General features: G+C 34.6%; 1 protein-coding gene across 1 annotated transcript; it reads left to right on the top strand.

Moving 5' to 3' along the window:
- The first annotated feature begins 737 nt into the window (after window positions 1–737).
- On the top strand, window positions 738–20,674 carry LOC110793130 (ceramide synthase 1 LOH3). The gene is made up of 6 exons (XM_021997972.2): window positions 738–1,180; window positions 2,682–2,908; window positions 2,999–3,154; window positions 6,895–7,080; window positions 11,691–11,875; window positions 20,020–20,674. Exons 1-6 carry the CDS (start codon window positions 1,043–1,045, stop codon window positions 20,043–20,045), a joined length of 918 nt encoding a protein of 305 aa, XP_021853664.1. The 5' UTR covers window positions 738–1,042; the 3' UTR covers window positions 20,046–20,674.
- The last annotated feature ends 506 nt before the right edge of the window (window positions 20,675–21,180 follow it).

The raw sequence follows: 21,180 nt of genomic DNA on the forward strand, positions 1-21,180 counted from the left end.
TTTTATCCGGGTAAAGCCTAGATATGAGAAAAAGAGAGGAAGAAGAGGGAAGGGTACGTCTTAAAGCTTTAAATCCGTCCCCAAAACGTCCCTATCAACCTCCCTAGCCGTCCCCTACTGAACCCGACGTCCCCACCGTTCAAGAGTCGTCCAGGGGACGTATTTCCGGCGTACCCGTACCGTATCCGTCCCCGGTACGGGAAACGGCACTCCGGGGAAGTACCCGTGCTTCATAGCGGTGGGATACTAGGGGTAACTCTGAACTTGTGTGTATGAATTTATTCCCCCAAAGCACGACTACTTTGGCGGAACTTGATTTGCAATAAATTTCCGGCCTAACGTTTACCTCAAAAAAAAGTAGTTATATGAATAATGGGAAGGTTATTAAGTAAATAACACGAATTATTGGTTGTAATGAGCTCAAGTTAAGGGTGTGCAAGACCATGTTTGATTAACCGAATTTGATTTATTTCGGTTAATCGTAATTTCGTTTTATATTTTTTGACCCGAGAAATTTCTAAACAATCCTCTTGATTGACATATCAAGTGACATTCTCGTAAATATAATGAACACATATACAATCTGGAATTTATAGTCTATTTGATACTTTAAAAAAATCAAAATAAATATAATATAAAATGAGATTGTATATTAATAGTTAGATTGTATATTTTGATAATTTATTTATGAAAATACCCTTTAATATGCTTTGCTCCCTAATCCTGAAGATTGACCAGACGGAGCTCTTTTGACCCTACTAAGGGTGGGTTATATTCTCCCATAAGGATACAAGAGTCGGACTGCGGCACAGCGGCACAGCGGCGTGTGCCCGAGATTAGTAGCCACTTTTTCCGCAATGTCAACCTGTAGAATTTGAAGTGAGAGAGGACTTTGAAGGAGGCATAAAGAGAGACAGAGTAGATTTCCCTAATGCCAGCCTTCTGAACTCTGATCCGAGTGATCCCAGCTTTCTCTCTCTAGATTTGCTCCAAATTCTGATTATTTGGGATAACACCCACAAAATCGAGTGAATAATAAAACATGGGTTTCATCGATTTCGTTACCTCCATCGACTGGCAACGAGAATCTGACCCTAGTTATCATGATTTCATTGTTCTTCCCCTTTTTGCTCTCTTCTTCCCTTCTGTTCGTTTTTTCTTGGATAGAGTTGTTTTCGAGGTATGAATTTCACCCAATCTATTTATTATTATGCTTCATTCTCTTTTATTCCAATCATTATACTCCGTATTTATTTTGCTTTTTTGTCAATGGACTGAATTGCATCTAGTAATTAGACTAAATTTACATTGTGATGATGTTAAAGTTTGAATCTTTGGTTACTAATTTGATTGTGTTGGCGACACAGTTTGACTGCCACAACGTATTATACAAAAATTTGAGTACTTTTTTGTCAAAAAGTACCTTGTTTTGCCGTTGACTGTTTTTTGGGCATCAAACCATCAATGTATTAGTTTTTGAAATTAGGCTTTCTGAATTGGCCAAGATTTTGTTATTGGTGATGAAAAAAAGTAGAATTTTTGTGTAAGATTAACATAACTTCATTCTAATTTATCACTACTTCAATTAAGTTATTTTGCCAAATAACGTGTGAGTGCTTTGGGATGAGATTTGAACGAATGCGTTCATTTGTGCGGTTACACCAGACTTGTGGCATTTGGATTTTGTCCTACATTACTGAATTTGTTGCTTTAGTTGGCGCCACCTATATGTCCATCTGAATCTTGTGGTAATCGAGTCAATTAGAAACTTCAGCTTCATATCTTCAATTAAGGTCTTTATGAGAAAATCGATTCTACCAGAATGGAATTATGCATAGTACCCGGACTCTGTTTTTTGTTCTTACTTACTCTTGCAATACATTGATAGGGAAAGTTGCTATCTTTAGTGGTCACTATAGATAGGAGAACTAAAAAGTACTCTATGATATTAGGTTCAGAGTGAAGGACATCTTTCTCCGAGGTCTCCTTTCATCTTTTGTTGTAATAGGATCGTTGACTAATCTCCCCTTTCTATCATGCACGAAAGCATTATAGGAAACAATAAGATTACGACTTATTAGAATAAGGACTAGAAAGATACAGTTGCTATAAGTCACTTTGTGTCTTATTTTAATCCTACCGTGGCGTATTTTTGTATTTTGTGGCGATAGTGTCCATTAGAAGCCATTCAGTTAGGTGGCTTGACATTTTTACTTTTACTTGTAAAACCATTTCCGAATCCTAAGCTACTAGTTCTTTGCTGGTTTCATGTCTTATAAAACCTTAACTGGGATCCCCAATTTTGTTCAGCTCAAATTTTCCTAAGTGCATAACAGCCTCTCTTGCTTTTCCATCATTCCCTATTGTTTTCATCTCATTTTTCCCTAGACATCACACTTGTTCTATCAAGTGGAGCCAGACTATCGATTCTGGAGTAATAGATACTAGAAGAAGGGTTCAGTCAGACGTAGTTGATGGCTTTAATGCTGGAAATCGGGCCAAAGAGGATAGATAGTTTCTAGTGACAATTCTATAGTTATGAGTTTGAAGTTCATGTTTGTCGATTACAGGGGATTGGTCCTGATTTTATCTTTTTAAGGATTTCTAGCCCCTTCAGGATTATGTATGCAATTATTCTGCAGGTTTTTCATCTTGAACTAAGATTTGTTAGTTTGGTGCAGAAAATAGGAAAAAGATTGATTTTTGGAAAGAATTATCAGATGAAAGATGGTGATGTTGTTGGGAAAAAGAAGCTAAGAAAGTTCAAGGAATCAGCTTGGAAATGTGTGTACTATCTGTCTGCAGAAATTGTTGCTCTTTCTGTAACGTATGATGAGCCTTGGTTTACTCAGACAAAATATTTTTGGGTGGGGCCTGGTGATCAGGTCTGGCCTGACCAGAAAATGAAGTAAGAAGCTCGAAACTGTCTTGATTAGCCAGTTTTCTGCTTGTGTGCCAAAGTTTTAAGCCATTGCATTTTCTCTTATGGATCTTGCAGGATGAAGTTGAAAGGCCTGTACATGTATACAGCTGGGTTCTATACATATTCAATCTTTGCACTTATCTTTTGGGAAACAAGGCGTGTTGACTTTGGTGTTTCCATGGGGCATCATGTTGTCACTGTCATTCTTATTGTTCTGTCTTATATCGCCAGGTATGTTTTCTGACGTATACTTGTCATAGATGTTTGTCAGAAGTAGTTAATTGTGCTAGGTCATATTCTAAGTATGCTCTGATATATTTGCTAACAGTGGTTCGTGTAACTGAATGTTCGATTGACATTACTATGTAAAAATAGTGTTATTTTGGCAGAGAGATGGTTCTTTACATTACATGGACTTGCGTTGAAAAAAATGCAAATATATTTTATCCTTCAATGCTAGATTTTGTGGAGAAGCATTGGCGTGCTAAAGGTATCTAATAATTTGTTGGGAAGGGCAGGCGTTGCGTTTCGGACTGTTAACTGTATTAAGGCATCGGACTGTTAACTGTATTAAGGCTTAATTAATAATACTACAGCTCTGTTGCATGGAACATCTATAAGTAACTTCGTTCATTTTCAAAACCACTTGTAGTTTATCACGTTTATTATAACTACGGATAGTTTTCTGTTGTTGGACACCACCACTTGTAGTCTTAATCTTAAAGCATCTCAGAAAAGCAATGTCATTTTGGCACAAAATTTGTATCATTGAAATATGTTTTGTTATGGGGGTGGTGTTGAAGAGATGATAACATACTAACTGGCAGGATGAAGGAGGTGAGCTATGTGTGGATTTGAACTAGATAACCTAATGTTATCGTAGTTTTAGATAGATAATATCTTATCCTCCATTAATATAGTTCTTTGAACTATTCTTTTCAAATAGATCTTTCTTTTACATGCATGAGTTGTCATTGATGCATGTACCCCCCTTTGGGTCACTTAGAAAAGGAACAGAAAGCAAGATAAGGTCAAATTGCAGAAAGCAGAGAAACCTAAAAAAGTTTTCCCCAACTTATGGCTTTAGCTCTAAATAGATTGGTTTATTTCTGTTACTGAGGTTCATAAGGGGAACTTCTGTTAGTAGATAGAACCCAGCACTTGCCGGTTATGACATGGGATAACCGGTTATGACCCTCCCAATTGAAGATCAAATGATCAACCCTTGCTTTTCACAAATTCAGGTTTTATGACCTCTTAAGTGTTTGATCTTCTTTTGCCATTGTTGACTGTGTCAGACGATTCAAGATCTGGGGTTATGGTTTCCCCCATTAAATCTCCTGACAGGCATTTGTAACTCGTCTCCTTCTCTAGCCATTTCTCTCTTTTTTTGCTTGTACTATAGGCTATTAAGGAATGAGGGAAAAGAAGGGATATGATCGCAGTACAAGGGGGTTTATGCGAGCTCACCTGTTACCTGCCAAAGTAAAACAGGCTATGATTTATGCTGGTTGTCAAGGTCCATGTATCCAACAGCATCTGTATGCCGTTTTATTTCGTGGACCTAGGTACCTTATCTCCATCCTTCTTTTCCAAGGCACCAACACATGATTGATTTTTCGGGTCCAACCTGATCAAGCCTCAAATGAAGAGAAACTCTAATGACTTTTAATTGTATTAATAAAGAATGCACCTTCTTGCTACTCTGACTCTGAAATTCTTTTTTATGACAACTTCCTCTGTTGTAATTTTCTCCTTGGCAACTTCCTTAGAGATTATCTGGAGCTTCAGATCTCCAAATAGCCTTGGCAAAGGAGGGACTATTAATGTGCTTGAACTTGAAGATTAAAAATTTAACATCCATCGACCACAACTTTTCTAGGTTAACAATACATGAAATTTTGGTTTATCTTAACAACTAAGTTCCTTGAATGGAACCTTCACATCGTAAGATCAAGCTTCTGGAAAGGGAGTTTTTGCATGAACTTTGCCACTCTCTCTTCCAATTCACAGTTGGCATTTTTGTCCCCCTTTTAGTCTTATGAAGTTCTACTTTTTTATGTATATTTTTGTATCGTTTTAAGTTTCATCAATTTATTCCACACTTCCATTTTGTTACTATTCAGGTTTTGCCTTTTATGCTTTTGAAGTGCTCTCCAGAAATGGCTTTTTGATTTTCCTTTATCTAAAACTCATAGTGTCAGTCTGGTGTCTGGTATTCATCGAACACCTTTGTGGAAATAACTTTGAACATTTTATGTTTTCCTTAACACTCTTATCCTTTGACACCTGGCAACTAGGAGGTGTAAGATAGTGCTCAGAATCTATGGACGTAAAGGAGCCAAGTTTTTCCTTTCTAATACGGAAAGACTTAAGGAACCGGTTAGGAGTAGAAATCCTGAAATCTGATATTCATTATGAACAACTTTTACTATTCAGGTTTCATCTTTTATGCTTTTGAATTGCTCTCCAGAAATGCCTGCTTAATTTCTATATTTCCTGAAGTCAATCTGGTAGCCGGTATTCATTAAAGACCTTTGTGGAAATAACTTTGAACTTTCCATATTTCCTTAATACTCTCTTATTGATCGCACCCCTCCACTCAAACCTTTGACTTTGTTAAGTCCCTCAATCAAAGAAAGGTACATGTGTAGAAATGACCACTCAGACATTTCCAATAGTTTGGTTCTCTGGCCCATGGCAACTAGGAGGTATATGATTGTGCTCAAATTCTTATGGACGTAAAAGAGCCAAGTTTTTCCTTTCTGATATAGCAAGTCTCAAAGAACCGGATTTTTGGGTTAGAAATCCTGAAATCTGATATTCATTATGAACACCTTGATCTTAAGAAAGGTTTCCTCAACTTTTTTTGTTCTTCTAAATGCGTTCTCCTGTCCTTACGGCTCTTGAAGCGAAGCAGCTACTTTCTTTAACAATATTTTCCCGTACCCCCCCAAAAAAGGGAAAAAAGGATAAGAGATCCAGAGAATAACAACTTTTAGGCGTTCACATCTTAGGGGTTCAAGAGTCCTTTAGGAAACTTTATCCTTGAGATTGAGATCATTATGTATTTATACATTACTGATGTTTTGTTTCACAACCACATATACTGGAGTCACACTTCATCTAGTTCATGTGATGCTTACTGTAGATGTTTGATTTTCTCTATCTTATAGATGTCATTTTGATGGTAATATTTGTGACATTAAATGCCTGTTCTTACACTCTGAAGCATCTGTGGTACTGGAGATTAAAAATTTCATCAATTTCCTGCATATAGGAACCTACATTAGTCACTAGCTAAGTTGGAAAAGGAGCCAAGGGTAGTATGGAAAAACCACAATTACAATGTTACTATTTGAGGAGATCTATCAGTCTTGTGGGACAGCCTAAAGCATAGCCCCTTCGATCATAATTAAAGATCCTATATACTATCTTTGGATTTCCACAGATAAAATCCATGTTACTTTATATGGAAAATAAGCCCCACTTTGACCATGTGACATGGGTCCCAAACAATGCTTTATGTTCTTTTACACTATCTACCATCAAATTTGTTATTGTTTCTTTGAACTATCTATCAGAAAGCCTATCACTCCCGATTAACATTTCTCTAGTATGTGCCAGAATCTAAGAGGGCTTTTATTTGTGGACGGAGGGAGTATATAGTGGCAGCATACGTATTGCATGGATGAAGTGGAACTTAAATATGACTTTATTTATCAGAATATTTATCTGTGCTGCTGGTATAAAATTTATAACATTATTGTTATATACTTCAAAGGGAATATTATCTTGTAAACAATGAGAATTGAGCAATTGAATATAAAAACTACTGCTGAACTAAGCTACCTCTATATGAATGTTGTAGATACAACTTCTATTACAGTCTAGAGTACATTCTATATTTGCTTAGTTGAGAGTGTGGATCACTTGTCGTGTATAATTTTCTTACCTTTTTAAGTATACAGATTTGCTCGTGCTGGTTCAATGATTTTAGCTCTCCATGATGCTAGTGACGTTTTTCTCGAGGTTGGGAAGATGTCGAAATACAGTGGTTTTGAAGCACTAGCCAGCTTCTCTTTTATCCTCTTTGTTATATCTTGGATCCTGCTTCGCCTCACTTACTACCCATTTTGGATCCTTTGGAGTACAAGGTTAGTAATTACACATTTTCTTATTCTAATCTACAGGACTTGAAAACCCTTGACCTATGATTGTGATTGAATTCCAGTGGCCTTGCCATTTCAACTTGAGAAAAGAGCTGTGTCATTCAATTTCTGAAAAAAATGGTCTTACCTTTTGGCTCTTTTCTTGTCATTCCTATTCTCTTATGGTTTATGGAGTAAATTTCAGACAATCCCACTTGTATGGACCCGGTCCACGCTATAATTAGCGTGGACCAGGGTATTTTTGTAAATTAACTATATGTTCATAATAGTAACTATGAAAAAAATATAGTCATTTCGATAAGAATAACTATTTTATCCAAAGAGTAACTATATGTTCCGTAAAGTAACTATATCTTCATAATAGTAACTATGAAAAAATAATAATATAGTCATTTCGATAAGAATAACTATTCTATCGAAAGAGTAACTAAATCATATAGAAAAGTAATTTTAACTGTAGAACAATTACTACGAAGTATATTTTAAAATAAACAATATAATATAGATGCTTTAGAAGTTATATAGTAACTTTTTCGATTATAGTTACTATTATTTCATATAATTACTGAAATAAAAAAAAAGAGTAACAATATCAAAAGTAAGAGTAATTATAACTCTTGAACAATAATTAAGAAAACATTAACTACATGATTAGTTGTTTTTAGCTACGACATTCTAATTATTTACATCTATTCAATAAGACACGTTAAACTCAAATGTTTTTGAATTAAAAAGTACTAATCGCCACGTCCACGTCCCTTCTTTACACCAACACGTCCTCTCCTTCAACGTCCGCGTCCTCTCTTTTCTCTACCACGTCCTTGGTTTTCATTGTTGTCAAAATTTTCTTCTTCTCCTGCTTCTGTTTTCCTTGCAAAAGTTATTCTTCGCACGACTTCAATTCTAGATGAATCATCTTTGTATTTCTGAATTAATAATATATAAACTAAGTTAATAATTTAACATTTAAGTGTGAAAAAATGACATAGTAACTATGTAAAACATATAGTTTCTATTATGCATCATACAATAACTCTTAGAATGAATGGTGGTAAGATATTCGCAGAATTGCAGATATAGTTATTGTTATAGTCATAGTTACTGTCATAATAATATAGTCACTCTTATTACTAATAACATAGAGACAAAAAAAAAAGAACATAAAAAGAACAAAATGATAACATAGTAACTATTAAAAATATAGGTGGTGTTTGGTTGTTAGAGGTTTGGTAGAAAATTAGAGGATTGGAGCAATTTAGAGCTTATTCTCCTCAAACCGCTAAATAAAAAAAGTAGCTCATAGCAGCTTTTTCGAATAGAGGATTCAGATTTTAATGTGGATTTCCAATATTGTCCTCAACAACCTACTGCATTTCTTTAATTCATTCTACTACATTCCATTAATTGATTCTCTTTCACCAACCGTTCAAAATGAAGGTCTCTCAAAATTAACTCTCTCAAACTTTCACCTTCATAGTAGATTCAGAATCCTTCCTTGTAATTTTTTTTCTTTCCCAATTTTGTTCTTGTTATTTACTGCCCTTTTCTATTTATCTTGAATTTTTTGTAAATTATTTCTGCATTTTTTTTCCTGTTTTTAGATGATATTTTTTCTGTTTTTTCCCCTACCCCTGCGTTTTTTTTCTACCTCCTGCGCACTAATTTTTATTTTTTTTTATTTTTTATTTTTAGAAGATCTTCTTGATTTTTTTTCTCTCCTTCTACCTCCTGCGGTTTATTTTTTTTCATGATTTTCTATGTTTTTTGTTTTTCTCCCCTTTTATCTCCTCCTTTTACTCTTTTTTTGTTATCTGATTTTTTTTTCTTGATTAATTTTTTCTCTCTTTTTTAACTCCCCTACCTGCGCCAATTTTGGGGGAAATTTCTGTTCTTTTAATTTTTTTTTTCTAGCTTGTCTTTTCTGTGTATATTTTTTTTCTGGCTTGTTTTTTCTATGTTATCTGATTTTTTTTTCTACTCCCCTGCGCCACTTTTTCTTTTTCCTCTTAATTTCCCTCCTCCCCTGCCTCATTGGTGTAATTTTTCTGATTTATTTTAAAATTTTCTGTTTTTTCTGCTATTTTTTAATGTTTTTTAGATTTATTCATAAATGGACTTCAATACAAAATTAATATACAAACTATAAAGTTCATCTCACAATTTTATTTTAGATATTAGTAAGTGAATATTATTTATTCATTTATTTGCACAAACAGGTACAAAAATATATTATTACATGTATATCTATCATATTAACAATTTGTACTTTTAAGTTAAACAATTCAATATGACATGTCCTTATTTGTCATTTTACATATTCAAACAGCTAACAGCTATTTACCAAACACTTTTATGCAAACTGCAAATACAATCCGCTAGTCAAAACTGCTAATTCAATCAGCTAGTCAAAACTGCTAATTCAATCCGCTACAGCTAACCGCTAACCGCTAATCACCAAACAGGGCCATATAGTTACTATTATACATGATATAGTATATTTTAATATTAATGATAGTCATATATTAGCAGGGTTGCATATATAGTTATTGTTATGATCATATAGTTAATGTGATCATAACATAGTAACTCTTATTAATAATAACATAGAGGACAACAAAGAACATAAAAAGAACATTATAATATACATAATAACTATATCAAACATATAGTTACTATTATTATACAAGATATAATACCTATAAATATTATTCATGGTCATGTAGTCACATAGTCGCAGACATAGTTGGTGTGATAATAATATAGTAACTCTATCACTAAAAATATAGAATAACATCAAAAACATGCACAAAACATAATAAATTAAAATAGTAACTATTTCAAACCTATAGTAACTATATAAAACATACAAATACTATTGAAGAAAATAAACATACGGTAACTAATCATGATAAAATAAACATAGTACATATTTCAAACATATAGTAACTATATAAATAATATAGTAATTATTGAAGAAATTAAACATATGGTAACAAATCATGTTAAAATAAACATAATACCTATTTCAAAAATATAGTTACTATATAAAACATAGGGACTATTATTATAATATAGTAACTATTGTACACATATAGTAACCATTATAATCATATAACCACTATCTAAGAAGTGAACAAAAACATACTCTAAATAACATAGTACATAATGTAATCGTATAGTAACTATTATTTATCAAAAAGTCACTATAAACTGTTCATAACATAATAACTATCTTAAACACATACTTACTGTTTTAAACTTATAATAACTTTCTAAATAATAAAGTAACTATTTTAAACATATAGTTACTGTTTTAAAGTTATATTAACTTTTTAAAAAAATATAGTTACTCTAAAAACTACTACTAACATAAACACAACGAACATTCCAGTGACTATTAAAAACACTATTTCGCAACATAAATTAAAGGTAACTATATCATTTATATACTAACTATGTGAAACACTAACCCTAATTTCAATAAAACAACAAACATTTCAAATCACTCAACAAAATAATAACTATTGTACACATATAGTAACCATTAAAATAATATAGTAACTATTGTACACATATAGTAACCATTAAAATTACATAGTACCTCTTTAAACCATATAGTTACTGTATTACTCATATAGTTTCTATTTAAAATCGTGAATTCACTGATCGAATTCGCGAAGTGAAAACGATATTTCGGCAAAACACAAACATTAATTTCTCCAAAACAACAAATATTTTCAATTTTAAATAAAAATATACTTAAAATTCTTTAAAAAACAACAAACCGAGATGTGATCTCTAAAAATTCTTGCGAAGATTTGTAGACGAGCGCAAATTCTTCGATTCGGTTTTGGCAACGACGAACCTCCTTCTTGATCTACTACTTCCTCCAATTTTTCCTCATCTAATAGATCCAATTATAAGAATTATAAGATAATTACGAATAAAATCGAACAAAACCTAGAAATTTGGGCTAAAATTTGAAAAACATAGAGAGAAAATGAAGAGAGAGAAATGAAAGAGAAATGAACAGAATGTAGATCTGAAATTTTGAAAAATATAAAAGTTTAAAACGTATATAAGGGGGCTAGACACAAATCGCATTAAAACTCTACAAAACACATAGTAACTCTTTAAAACACATAGTTACTATAATACGCATATAGTTACTATTTAAAATCACAAAATGACGATCACGTGACAGTTACACATGTTGCCCATACAAATTACTCTGTTGCCCTGGTCCACGCTAAGTTAGCGTAGACCAGGTTTATATTAGTGTAAATAAATTTCAGATCCTTGAGCTTTAACTTATAGAGAGTTTATCTTGAACATTGACTATGGACTGAAGGCAGGACTACTATTGCGTCTTTACTACTTCCATATGTGCCGAAAGTGTTTCCTCTTAGGATTTTTTGGGTGAAGTCTTCTGTATAAAGGATATTGTTCCTGTTACTTTTGGTATTGTTGTGGTTTCTTTTTCTCCAAGCTTCTAGCTGCTTATGTATAGATTTTTCTGATGCTTATTTATCTTTGATTGGGGTTTTTTTTTTTCCTGCATCTAGTAAATATGTCTTTTCTCTGTTGTATGTCAGCTATGAAGTTCTCCTGACAGTAGATAAGGAGAAACATCCTCTAGAGGGACCTATCTATTACTACTTGTTCAACACTCTACTGTACTGCTTGCTTGTTCTTCATATTTATTGGTGGGTGCTAATGTATCGAATGCTTGTGAAGCAAATCCAAGCAAGAGGTCAGCTAAGTGACGATGTTCGTTCAGGTAAGCTTCTTGCCAAAATTTTGTCTATTTCCTGTGTTCTTCTAACTGTTATCAAGTGGTATTTCACATAAATTTTGTTTAAACAGCAGTGTTTCTATGGTTCAATGTTGACTAGTTATGATGAACACTATTACAATTTCCCGAGCAGGCTGTTTCGTGTTATGTTTTGTATATTGTTCCCCAGAAACAGCTTACGAAAATGACAACCTTTCTTTTAGTGAAGAATAAATGGAAGACAACACTTATGATGCCTTAATGTTTCCAGTTCCAGATCTGTGCTATCTTGCATTTAATTTTATGAAGAAGAAAAAAACAGTCCTCGTTCTTGTCTTTGTCGTGTCGTTTGTCTTAATTTTTCTCACTCAAAGATCTGTGTTATCTTGCATTTAATTATATGAAGAAGATATTAACGTAGCCATAAAATAATTTTTAGTTTTTGCTGGGACTGGTGTCAACTTTCAGGTATCTGATTTGAATAGCTGCAAAAAATATAAATAAACAATGTTTACTAAAGTATGCCTTTGCTTCTTTGTTCAGTGCATCCAAAAATATTTGTTTCTATGACCTATAATTAAGTTTCTGGTTGAATTGTTTTGTGAGGGTATTTGAATGAGATTCATGCTAAGGAAAAGTAGAAACAATATTAATATATGTCATGGAGGACACGGAAGGTATCGATGAACAGTCAAGAAATATGACCTGTTTTGGTAGAGAATATGTTATAGGATCCATCTTTCTAGTTTCTTGTATTTATTGTATTTGGAATAGTAGAGAACTCTGCAACCCATGATAATAACAGGTTAATGATAGTGTGAGGATAATAACATTTATCTTTTCAATACAGATTATTGATGTAGTTTTACACCTGTAAATCGGGATTCGTAGTGTGTCTTCGTAAACTGTTATCTTAGAGCTTCAGTAACAAAATCTGTGAGATTACCAAAGTTGGATTACTGAAATTTCCTCAATACTAAAGCTGGCTGGGAATCAAATTTATACATGGCTACATGCTACATAAGAGATTTGATGATATATGATGATATGTCTTCAAATTATCTGAAAGCTTTTAAATGGAACTTTACCCATCTTATATTTGTTCGGGGGAAGTGATGTGGTCATGTGGATTTAGAGATGCACTTAAAATTTTTAGATAGAAAATCATTTTGACATCTTCTAGTTTGATTCATCCTCCCTCATTTTCATATCCCGGAAATTTTTCCATCTCATTCTGCATAGGTGGACTTCTTGTTGTTAGTTCTTTGCTTGTAGAACACCAAGGTCTTTCAGTATATGCATTTTTTACCGACCATTATGCTGATAGCAGCACTTGTGAAAGGTTTAGAACTCTTTTTTTTATCTGAATATAAAGGACAGGACCTTACGCTATTCTCGAACCCTCCGCGGAGCTCTACCCTGCCCGCATTTCCTTTTTTTGAAGGGGGTCGCAGAAATGTCTCCACCTCCCGCCAACAGTCTTTCTTCGGAATTTTACTGAACGGGTCGAAGGTCGATCCTCTCCTTGAAGGAAGGAAAAATAGAAATCAACGGTCCCAATTGTTGCCCCTCTTCGTAAAACAGTCCCAGCCATTGGTTAACTCGAAATAGTCCCATGTCCCAACATTATGGATATCTTCCTAAATCAGTCATATTTCTTCTATTTCTTTTGAGAACTTTAATCTTCTCTCTCCTTTTGGGCATTACCGTTCACCAATTTGGACCCCCTCCATGCTCTCCCACTAGAGCAACCACCACCACTCCAACCTTACTGCCTTACCACCAACAGCCCCACCCTAGTCAAAACACCAGGACCCCTACAAACAGCCTCTTCCCACAACCACCAGTAGTTGCTCTCTATCTTCCTCTATATATCTACTAGTTTTTTGTTTTCCTTTTTATCATTGTCCATGTCAAGCTGAAACTGAGCTTCAAATAAGCTTAAGTTTCACTTTTATGGGTCTCCCTCTTGAGTTGATCACGTTTCCAACCTTCCGCCTCTTTCACTTTTTCTAAATATACCGATCACGCCCTAAAAAAAATATGTTCCCACCTACGCATAAATTGGATCTACCTTCACAAAAAAAAAAAAATCCATTGAAATTGATGAAAGCACTCCTGTCGCCGCCAATAATTGCTTTGTCAACCCCACTTTCCATTGTTCCATCCTTGCGCGAATCCCCTCCACCACTAGTATAGTGGAGGTGTTATTTTATTGCAATAATGAATAAATGTACGAACACAAATAATGAGCAGACCATCCCACTTTTATATGCTAATACTCAGGCTAAAGTTTCATTTGCTAAGTTGTCGGTAGACGGTCAATTTTGGAGTTTCGACTGTGCTCGTTTAGTTGCCGCGTAAAGGTATCTAGATTTCCTCGAGGTGCTTCTGAGGAACTCTCGGTGTGCTCTGAAAGAAAGAGAAATATTGAATGAATTGATCGCAAATTATGAGATTTTACTATCTTTTTCCCTTGGGGAAGATATTAATAGTAGGGAAAATGGAACTTCCACAATGACGGCAAACCCTTCTGTTATCATTTGCGAGTACAGATTCTTTTTGTGCTTGTGCCCCAAAATGTGATTGGCCTTTCATGCCAACTTTAAGTTTTAGGCGCCTAACTATTTCGTAGAATTGAGCTCCGAATTTTTTTTTGTTAAAACATAAGGGGTCCGATTTTTTTTTTAAATCCGAAATTCTTTTCTCTTTTGTTCGAATTAACTTCCTCTTGTTCGAATTTATTTTCATTCGGAAAAAAAAAAAGAGATTCCGAACTTTTTCTTTCTTTAGAGGACCGAATTTTTTTTTTTACTATTATTCTTGTTATATTTTATTATTTAAATTACTTTTGTACTCTAGTTTATTCTGATTAGATTGTGAGAGATGGGTAGTGTAGGAAGGGCATATAGGATAGAAATATTATATATTTGCATTAAATAGTTAGTTCAAGTGTTCAACATGATTATATTAATCATGTTTTTCTTCCCTGCTAACTGTTTATGCTATTCCTATGCTCTATGCTGTTATTATTCTTACTTATTATTTATTGTGGGGATCGTACGTTAAGTGAGAGTACCAATTGCTAATAGGAATCATATTTATTTGTTATAGATTCCTAGCCATGTGTGATAGAGAAGATACAAAAGTAGGGAGCTACTACAACCCTATCGTACTGAGCGATGATGAGAGTGATGGGGATTATGAGTATGATAATAATAGCTACGCCGACCTAGATCTCATTATGCGTAATGTATTAAGAATAGGCATGCCCGATAGTGATGATGAGGTTCTTCATGAGTTTGACCGTGCTAGGGGGCAGACTAGAAGTGATATTTACCATGCTGTTATGAGACCCGAAAATGATTATGAGCCTGAAGAGGACGAGCCTCAACCTAAAAGATTGAGGACGAGCCTCAACCAATAGATTACGAAGATCCACAAGATATAGAAGGCATGTTTATTATTATAATACTGAGGACAATGACGAATTTGAATACGAGCCCTTTACTCCGGGAAACTACAAGGAATCAAAGGATAAGACTGATGATGTTTCACTCTAGATTATTATGATGATGTTTCACCCAAGAGTTTATCATATCCTAAGGTTGATAAATAAATAATCTAAAGTGAAACATCATCAGTCTTATCATTTGATTCCTTGTAGTTTTCTGGAGTAAAGAGCTCATATTCAAATTCGTTATCGTCCTCAGTATTATAATAATAAACATGTCTTCTACGTCTTGTGGATCTTCGTAATCTTTTAGGTTGAGGTTTGTCCTCTTCTGGCTCAGAATCACTATCGGGTCTCATAACAGCATGGTAAATATCACTTCTAGTCTGCCCCCTAGCACGGTCAAACTCATGAAGAACCTCATCATCACTATCGGGCATGCCTGTTCTTAATACATTGCGCATAATGAGCTCTGGATCGGTGTAGCTATTATTGTCGGACTAATAATCCCCATCACTCTCATCATCGCCCGGTACGATAGGGTTGTAGTAGCTCCCTACTCTAGTATCTTCTCTATCAGACATGGCTAGGAATCTATAACAAATAAATGTGATTTCTATTAGCAATTGGTACTCTCACTTAACGTACGATCCCCACAATAAATAATAATTAAGAATAATAACAACATAGAGCATAGGAATAGCATAAACAGGAATAGCATAAACAGTTGGCAGGGAAGAAAAGTATAATCATGCTGAACTATTTCTATCCTATATGCCCTTCTTACACGACCCATCTAATCAAATCAGAATAAATTAGAGTATTAAGGTAATTTAAAAAATAAAACAAGAATAGTAGTAAGAAAAATAAATAAATCGGTCCTCAAAAGAAAAGAAAAAAAAAAGGTTCAGACCTCTAAAACAATTCGGAGCTTAATTCTACGAAATTCGTTTTAAGTGACTAGCTAGTTAGGCGCCTAAAACTTAAAGTTGGCACGAAAGGCCAATAAAAACCTATAGCTCCCAGATTTTGGGGTTGTGTACGAAGCTCCTCCCCCTGTAGTTGTAGTACTCGACCCGTTGCTACTACTGTGATTCAAAAGTCGATGGTTCTCGACTTTTTCCGGTTTTCGCAATCATAACGGATTAGGGGGGGTAACGTCCTTATTTGTTGTTCCTGTGCTCTTTCTCCTACTCCTACTCCGTTCCTTTTGAGTCAAGACCATACTCTTCTTTTGACTATGATTGGGTCCTGCAGTGGTAGAACCTCGTGAATCTGGCGTACTACTTTCAAACCTTCTTTAGTTGTGGACCTTACTGAATATGATATTTTCACTTTCTTTAGGGATTTTAGGCTGCAAGTCCATTTCCGCTCGTAGATGGGATCTCAAATCGGACAAGTTAGTTTTTTCCCGGGAAATTTGCTTGTTTTGGATTTCTCTTCCTAAGGCAGCATTTTAATGTGTTAAAAAGACCCAAACCCCGTCGCGAACTTCTCCTACCCCCCGAGGGGGGATTAGGGGGGGCCCGACCACTCCCGATCCCTTTATGGAGTACGTTGTCGGGTCGGTAGGTTGCTCTGCAAGTACTATGGATCCTCTGACTCCCAATCGGGTTGTCTTCCCGGGCCTTACCGTGTTGCCTGTAGGTCGTGATGTGCCTTGAGAAGGTAGTTTATTGGCAGACCGAAGACACTTTTGACAAATATACTCCGTATATCACACTCCACGAAATAACGGACAAGCACTATGGATCTCATTAAGCTGAATTTCTCTAATTATAAATACAATTTTCCAATTAAAAACTTTAACCAAGAAAAGTTGCATATTGTTTTACAGAGCGTTTTTTTAGTCTCGATGCTATCCCCATTTCTCCATCAATAATAATTTACAGGGAGGGCAGGGTTTGGTGTTTGAGTTTGGATTTGGGGATTTTGTTTGTGGCGGTGGAGTGAAGGTAGCTATGATGGAGGCCTGGTGGTGGAGATCGGATCTGGGTTATGTGTGGGGGTCCATGGTGAAGCTGAGTGGTGAGAGAGACTGAGAAACAAATATGATATAAAAGAAAATGAAGGACAAATTTTTTAGAAAACCAATTAAATATTGACACCTCGTTTTTTTTAACCTTCTAAACTGGTTAATTTTGTCACAAAACCACTCTAAGACGACAACCTTCGAAGCTAGGACTATTCTACGTTAAACGATAGTTGGAATTGTCTAAAGAAGATAGAGAGTACTTGGGACTGTTTGTGTCGATTTCTCCTTGATGTTGTAATTTAGAGATTCAGTTTACTTCCTTTTACCTTTCGGATTTTTTATCCTTTCCTAAAAGCCGTTTAGAAGTATTAATTTGCCACCTTTCATTTATTTTCTGTCAATGACCTTAGCTGTTAATCTGCCAAATCTACTCAATAAGACTGAGATTCAGGGGTGGTTAACTGGTCGTAGGATTTATGTTTCTAAATGTTGTGATCTTTTACTTCAATCAGCATTTGTTTCATTCTCTTTCCCTTTTATTTTATCTACCCCCTCCTCAAATTTGTTTCCCTACAATTTTACAAATGGCTGTTTATGTTCGTCTAAATTAAGGGTGCATTCTCTATACCTTAAAATAAAATAAGTTTAGATAAGGTCTAATAAGTTTATTCTCTCAAGTTTACTCTCTCCAATAAGTTCTAATCAGGCCCCAATAAAAGGTTCAGACGAGGTAAGGAGTTTTCAGGTGAAGATAATGCATGCTAAGTATTTAGGGTCCCAAAATCCTACGGATTATTTCTGGAAGGTGGTCCCACTTTGGACCAAAATACCCTCGCTTACCCAACCTTAATTACTTAAAGAACTGACCCTACCCCCTAATCATTCTCCCCCCCGCCTCCTATGATCACCCTTTCCCGATAACCGATGAGCTTATTGTGTTAACCTAGGTGCCCCCACCACACACCCCCATCATTGCTGCCCAGGTGCTCCCCCCCCCCCCCCCCCTTTACAACCTCCAATGTTGTTGCCCCCTTCATTTTCCAGCCTCCCCCCTCTCTTCTCCACCGTCGCCTTTCCTTTCCCTTCTCCGGCTTCTCTTTCCTCTCCTCCTCCCGAAATTGAAGACGGTTTTCTTGTACTTCCTCTGTCCCAATTTAATTGCCGCACCATGCTTTGCACAAAGTTTTAAGCGATGTGTAGTTGTTTGTCTTATACGAAGTATGTTAGTACGTGTTTTTTAATAGCAAAATAGATGTGATTGGAGATAGTGGAAGATTTTTTTTAATTGAATGAAAGGAAGTGTGGGACCTATCTTTTAACAGTGGGAAGAGAGAGGTAGTTGATGGCCTTATGCCATAAAAGAAAGCGGGACAATTAAATTGGGACAACTATAAAAGTAACGGTTCCGATATAAGGGTTGTGCATAAAAACTACTCCCTCCGTCTCTTTTTGTTTTTTACATTTGGTATTTTGCACGCGTTTTAACGACTAATTAATGTGCATCGAGATTCTTCTAAGTTTTTATGTAAACAAGAAAAAATACGTTTATTTATAATGTTTTCACTATCAAAATTCTGATATTGGGAAAATGAGAAAAATTTAATGTCCCAATGGAAAAGTGTGAGAGATTAAATGACCCAATAGATTTTATTGGTTAAAATAATAATTGGACACAAATTTTGATAGAATATTAAATCATTTATGTGATAATATAAAAGGAAATGTAAAGAACATTTTGGGACACCCAAAAAGGAAAACGTAAAAAACAAAAAGAGACGGAGGGAGTAGCAAAATTAACCATTAAATGCTTGTTTTATACTTCCAAAGGAATCTAGTGTACATAATTAATGCACATCAAAACAACTGAATTTTTTTGATGATCCATTACATTCAACGAATTACTATGCTGATTATAGAGTACATAAATTATGTCAAAGAAAAAAAAACTTACAGCATTTACCATGTACATAGTAACCTGATTATATTGCCCATATGTTCAAAATAATCGATGTGAACTTCCAGCGGCTTGGGTATTGGATTTAACCCATGCTACAAAGTTGTTTTAATCAATTACGTCAAAAGTCGGATGATAGAAAAATGTTTTCTTTTAGTTCCAGGAGATCAATAAAAAAGGGACGAATTTGCATTCTTTCTTCTAAAATACAATCAAGTCGGAAAATGGTATTACTCAAACCATGATTACATATAAAAAATCTGAAATTAAAATCATCAACAAATTTCCCGGATTAAGTGAGATGAAACGCAGGCAAAGGCAAAAAAATCAAACATAAAACAGAGCAGTAAGATCAATAAAGCGATAAAAATTAAGGAAAATATATGGAGTATGTTTTAACTTTTAACCCTGATGATTATTGTAGACCGATAATTGAGGGGAAGTACGGTAAAAGGTTTTTATTTTATTCTTTTATGCTTGGTTGCGTTAATACATTGTAAATGCATTAAATATTTGTTAAATTTTAATTCTAGATATTAATTTCTCCCGATATATTCTTTTGTTTTATTGAAAATATAAGAGTATTTAATGCTTATTTGTAGCCCTAAGGGCTGTATATATCATTTGCCTAAAAATAAAGTGTGACAATTAAATTGAGACTGAGGGATCATTGTGAAGCACTTTAGTATCACATCTATCTGCATTACTGGTTTGATTGTCACAATCCACATTGATTCACCGATTGCTATTTTTTTTTTCTTCTTCAGATTCTGAAGATGAACATGAAGATTGATCTTTTAGGGTTGAGACCTAACAAGAAGGGAATCACGTTCTGCAGGATTTGATTTGAACCTACTACATGGTTATGGAAGCCACATTCTACTTGAATTTAAGACAGCAGATGTAGCACGTACGTATGATGTATTTCCTTTCCTTTTTCTCCTTTCCTCGGCCTTTTCTCTCCCTTTCTTGTGGAATCTGGTCAAGGATTGGCATTTTAGCTGTTCACCGCCGTCTTACTCACCATAATCGAGGGCTTCTACAGTAAGCCTATGGTTGTTTCTCTTCAGAGCAGCCTGCAGATGTCAATACTTAAAATAGATAGGATGATGCCCTCAATTTTATTAAATTATTTGATGGGAATTTTCTCTAGTTTTCATTGCTAGAGAATTTGTTAAGTGTACTATTCTTTCAAATCATTTTTTTTGCTGAAGTTTCCTTTTCATGTACAGAGAATACTGAAGTTTCTGGCTATATGATTTGTATATTAGACAGGAAACTATAATCAATGTAACCCTTGGCGTAAAGAAAGTCTGAAACGATGTACTCAGGGAATTCTTTTCATCATTTAGGGTTTTCAAGATACAACTTATTTGTATGTTTCAAACTTTAAGCAATTCATAGCAAATCTTTCTTTTTCTTTTTTTTTTCTTTTTTTTTTGTGTGTGGTGATAGTTAACATTCTAACCACAGATATTTGAGGTATCACTTAGAAAATGTGAAAGACGGGAATATTGAACACCCAAATTACTTACAAGCTACAATTATTGTGTCAAGTAAACTTTTATTAGTTGGCAACAATGTGAGGTTGCACAACTACTCAACAAAATGTGTTCACTTGCCTTAATCTCTTGTATAACAAATAGTCTGTATAAGCGTAAATTTTATACCAAGTATTAAGTCTAATTGTTACGAAGCTTAGGAAAATAACTTACAAATAGATAACATCATGTTTTGTAAAATTATGAAAGTACACCATGTATCGTGTGCATTGGGCAGACTATTTTTTATTATTTTTTTAATAAGTTTTTTTTTTTTTGGTGCGAATGAGCCATAAGGGCAATATAAATTACAAATGGGGGCGGGGGGATTCGAACCTGAGACCTAGGCCAAGACATCATTGGTATTATTTTTTTAATAAGTGGGAT

The sequence above is a fragment of the Spinacia oleracea genome, chromosome 6, assembly GCF_020520425.1.
Source record: "Spinacia oleracea cultivar Varoflay chromosome 6, BTI_SOV_V1, whole genome shotgun sequence".
In the NCBI taxonomy this organism is placed as follows: Eukaryota; Viridiplantae; Streptophyta; class Magnoliopsida; order Caryophyllales; family Amaranthaceae; genus Spinacia; species Spinacia oleracea.